At 47.0% G+C, this 4725-nt stretch overlaps 1 protein-coding gene across 1 annotated transcript in view; it reads left to right on the top strand.

Annotated features, from left to right (window-relative positions):
* The first annotated feature begins 2119 nt into the window (after window positions 1-2119).
* The window catches only part of LOC133561183 (transmembrane protease serine 6), a 36281-nt gene continuing 33675 nt past the window's right edge, over window positions 2120-4725 (top strand). The window contains exons 1-5 of the mRNA XM_061914509.1: window positions 2120-2173; window positions 2229-2346; window positions 2435-2577; window positions 2652-2719; window positions 2798-2976. Coding sequence (XP_061770493.1) covers window positions 2120-2173; window positions 2229-2346; window positions 2435-2577; window positions 2652-2719; window positions 2798-2976 — 562 coding nt within the window. The remainder of the gene's footprint in view (window positions 2174-2228; window positions 2347-2434; window positions 2578-2651; window positions 2720-2797; window positions 2977-4725) is intronic.

A 4725-nucleotide genomic window follows, 5' to 3' on the forward strand; every position in this document is an offset into this window, starting at 1 on the left:
CTCAACGGGTGTGGCCGTACCACGGGCGTCCCCCTCAACGGGTGCGTCCACCTCCACGACGGCCACGGCTGTGGCCCTACCCCGGGCGTCCTCCTAGTAGGACGCACCCGGGTCTTCGACAGCCACTGAGGTGGCCTCTGCGGGTCCGCCCGCCTGGACTGTTGTGGCAGCGACGTTCCACCCGCCGCCGCCACTTAGCGCGTCCTCGGTGGATCCGGGGACACAGGACTTATCGACCCTCCACCAGGTCCTCCCTCCACCCTCCCTTCATTTTCAGACTGTCTCATTGTGGGAGGGGGTTCTCTTTATTGCTGGTTTTTTTTGGGGCATCTGAGATCTGCCCTTAAGGGGGGGGTAATGTTGTGATCCGGCTTCCGGATCACACATTTCTAGTATGTTTAGTCCCCTTTTGTATTGTCCTACTATGTTTTGATTATGTTTTGGACTCTACCCATCCCGTTGCTCACGCAACAAGTTACGATTGTTATTCCTCATTGCTTCACTCTGCTAAGTTTTAGCTTAGATTTCCACGCGCTCGGCCCACGCTGCTAACGGACTTTTGAACTCAACCCTTGTTACAAATAGCATTTAGCCTTTTCTTTTCCTTTGTCAAGTGTTTTGTTGTGTTTTATTATTAAATCTGGTTCCTACCTCCACTCCTGCTTGCTCCCGTCTTTGGCATCTTGGGGCCGACACCTCCGCGCATCACAATGCGCCCACCTAATCGCAACATTATTGACCTATCCAAAGTTCCCATTACTTCACATCAAATATTCCAATAAGAAAAATATTTTTGGTGGAAGATTTTGCAAATTTGGTAAATAAATAACCAAAAAAATGTATATTTTGTTGTTTTCTTACTGTACCAAAAATGAACCAAACCGTGACCTCTAAACCGAGGTATGTACCGAACCAAAATTTTTGTGTACTGTTACACCCCTACCTCTGGCTGACTGTATTTATTTGTAGTCCCCTATAGATTGTGTATCTATATTAGGGCTGTGGATCTTTGGGCACCACTTCAATCGATTCAAAATGATTCTCAATTCAAAATCAATACTTTTTTTAATGACAATGAATGCCAAATCCATGAATAGCTACATTCCTCCATGAAATAAAGAAACGGCTCCGACCAATTCTTATATTACAAAACCCAAAACCTATGAAGTTGGCTCATTGTGTAAATGGTAAATAAAAGCAGAATAAAATGATTTGCAAATCCTTTTCAACGTATATTCACAGCTGTTGCCGATTTTAATACAAGAGTATTAAAATCGAAGTAAATAAGTCCTTTCTGAAGAGACTGTTAGAAAACGGTCTGTAAAACATTTTGGCCAAAGAACTACGGTTACATGCTATGTACACCCCAAAAAAGTACTGTATGTAGAAAATAAATCATAATACATCTATCCATTTTCGACCACTTGTCCCTTTTGGGGTCGTGGGTGGTGCTGGAGCCTATCTCAGCTGCATTCGGGCGGAAGGCGGTTTACACCCTGGACAAGTCGCCAACACAGATAGACAGACAACATTCACGCTCACATTCACACACTAGGGCCAATTTAGTGTTGCCAACCAACCTATCCCCAGGTGCATGTTTTTGGAAGTGGGAGGAAGCCGGAGTACCCGGAGGGAACCCACGCAGTCACGGGGAAAAACATGTAAACTCCACACAGAAAGATCCCGAGCCCGGGATTGAACCCAGGACTGCTCAGGACCTTTGTATTGTGAGGCACATGCACTAACCCCTGTGTGGTGAAATTTGTCCTCTGCATTTGACCCATCCCCTTGTAAACCCCCTGGGAGGTGAGGGGAGCAGTGAGCAGTGAGCAACAGCGCTCGGGAATATGTTTGGTGATTTAACCACCAATTCCAACCCTTGATGCTGAGTGCCAAGCAGGGAGGTAATGGGCCTCATTTTTATAGTCTTTGGTATGACTCGGCCGGGGTTTGATCTCACAACCTACCGATCTCTAACCCCAGGGCCACTGAGTAGGTATAAATCATAATATGACCCTTTTAATACATGTAATTGGTATCGGTATCGGTCACTCATGGATGATTGGTATTGGAATCAGCTTAGTTAGCTGTGAGTGTAGAGTGTTTAGTTTTTGGGGAAATGGAACCTAGAACCTTTCTGTCCTTTGAGCTGCATTTGAAAGACTCTTCAAAAGTTGGGAGAGATATCAACAACATTTGATCATCCAGAATGTGTTTTGTGTCTACAGGAAGTGGTGGTTTTGCCCATCTGGAAGACACGCCCTTTGAAGTGCGTCGTGTCTTTGCTCGTTGTCCTTTTCATCCTGGTTTTGGCCGGAGGGATGGCGCTCGCCTGGTATTTATTGGGTGTGTTCATAGAAAAAAGCGACCGTTTCGATCCTCTTGTTGTCCAGCCATCCTGACTGTGGCACTGTTCCCATTCTCGCGCTAACAGGATACAGAGTTTGGGTGCTGGAGCCTCGCGTTCTGCAGCGTTACGCAGCCTACTTGACCATCTTGAACAGGAACTTCTCTGATGAGCTGTCCTCTCAGAGCAGTCCTGCTTTTGAAGAGGAGGCCAAGGGTGCTCAGAACATAGTGAGAAAGAGCCAGGTGAATAATTGGATGCAAGACTGGTGATTTAGAAAAAAAAAAACCCCACTGTCTTTCAGGTAGAGGGGATTCTAAGGCGGTCCGTTCTTTGCCATTACCTGAACAGCACCACCGTGTTTGCCTTTGGGTACCACATCTGTATCTAACCAGAGACCGTGTTGTCATATGTGCATAAAGCCATCACTAATGTTGGTGTTTTGTACAGACAGGGGAGTGTCGTGGCTCATTTTTGGATCCTGATGTCCGTCCCCGGCAGCCATGTAGGAAGGGTCACCCTGGGAAAGGTCACCAGCAGCCTGGAGGAGGGTCTGGTTGTGTTGGAAGACACAAAACCAGACAACTTCAGTGGATACCGCTTCCATATTCCCTCGTTGTCTGTTACTGGTAAGTGTCCATCCATCTTCTTCCGCTTATCCGAGGTCAGGTCGTGGGGGCAACAGCCTAATCAGGGAAGCCCAGACTTTCCTCTCCCTAGCCACTTCGTCCAGCTCTTCCCGGGGGATCCCAAGGCGTTCCCAGGCCAGCCAGGAGACATAGTCTTCCCAACGTGTCCTGGGTCTTCCCCGTTTCCTCCTACCGGTAGGACGTGCCATAAACACCTCCATAGGGAGGCGTTCTGGTGGCATCCTGACCAGATGCCCGAACCACTTCAGCTGGCTCCTCTCCATGTGGAGGAGCAGCAGCTTTACTTTGAGTTCCTCCCGGATGGCAGAGCTTCTCACCCTATCTCTAAGGGAGAGCCCCGCCACCCGGCGGAGGAAACTCATTTCGGCCGCTTGTACCCGTGATCTTATCCTTTCGGTCATGACCCAAAGCTCATGACCATAGGTGAGGATGGGAATGTAGATCGACCGGTAAATTGAGAGCTTTGCCTTCCAGCTCAGCTCCTTCTTCACCACAATGGCTCGATACAACCTCCACAATACTGAAGACGCCGCACCGATCCGCCTGTCGATCTCATGATCCACTCTTCCCTATCTCGTGAACAAGACTCCGAGGTATTTAAACTTCTCCACTTGGGACAGGGTCTCCTCTCCAACCCCGAGCTTTTTCTCCATCCCCTTGTTGTGGGGCAGACTGGCTCATACATGCACATGCATTCTCCGCTGTTTCCATTTCTAATACAAAGTAACGTATAGTTCAAAGATATCTTTTAGTAGACTCCATATGGAAGTGCTTAAAAAACACAACATGGCTGACCAAGTGGACATGCAGTCAAACGGAACTTGGAGGAGGACTTTGGCGCATTCTGGAGAGAGAGCCAGAAAGAGGCTTGAAGATGATCTGTAAAACTAAATCTATTCCCAATTTAGACCAAAGCACCACATGTTTTATAAATCACAAGGAAGTCTTTTAAATGTCGAGAAAAACTACAATATGACTCCTTGGTATCAATTCGTCTTGGTGAAAAAGGAGCAAAGCCGGAAGGCAAAGCTCTCAATTTACTGGTCGATATACATTCCTATCTGTCAAGTTCAAACACTGATGACATCTATTAAACAAGACAAGAAGCAATTAATTAAACAGAGACAGGATTAAATTTGGCTCAATTGAGGAGAGACGTCTGGACTGTCCTCTTTTTACAGTCTCACCACGCTCTGGCAAAAGATTGTACGCCTCCACTCTTATTTGGACCTGATTACATGGCAACAGCTGTTTCTAAGGAACAGGGGTCATAAACTCCCATTGCCTTTGGTTACAAACAGTTCAAAGAAAAGGTTGTAAAACAGTTTACAGAAAAGGTCGTAAAACCGTTCAAAACCACTTCGAAAGGAGACGGATAAGGTTGTTGGGACATCTAGTCCGGATGCCCCCAGACTCATCCATGGGTATGGTGTTTAGGGCATGTCCGGCCAGGAGGAGGACAACGGAAAGACCCAGGACATGTTGTGGAGATTATGTAACCCCAATGCCCCGGTACCGCCCACGGGAAGCTGGACAAAGTGGTTGGTCCGACCCGACTTTTGATAAGTGGAAAAAGACGCCTTTAAGGTTTTACTACTTACGTATAAAATACTTCACGGTCTAGCTCCATCCTATTGTACCATATACCCCGGCAAGAAATATCCGTTCAAAGAGCTCCAGTTTATTAGTGATTCTCAGAGCCCAAAAAAAGTCTGTGGGCTATAGAGC

This window comes from Nerophis ophidion, linkage group LG01 (assembly GCF_033978795.1).
Source record: "Nerophis ophidion isolate RoL-2023_Sa linkage group LG01, RoL_Noph_v1.0, whole genome shotgun sequence".
NCBI lineage: Eukaryota > Metazoa > Chordata > Actinopteri > Syngnathiformes > Syngnathidae > Nerophis > Nerophis ophidion.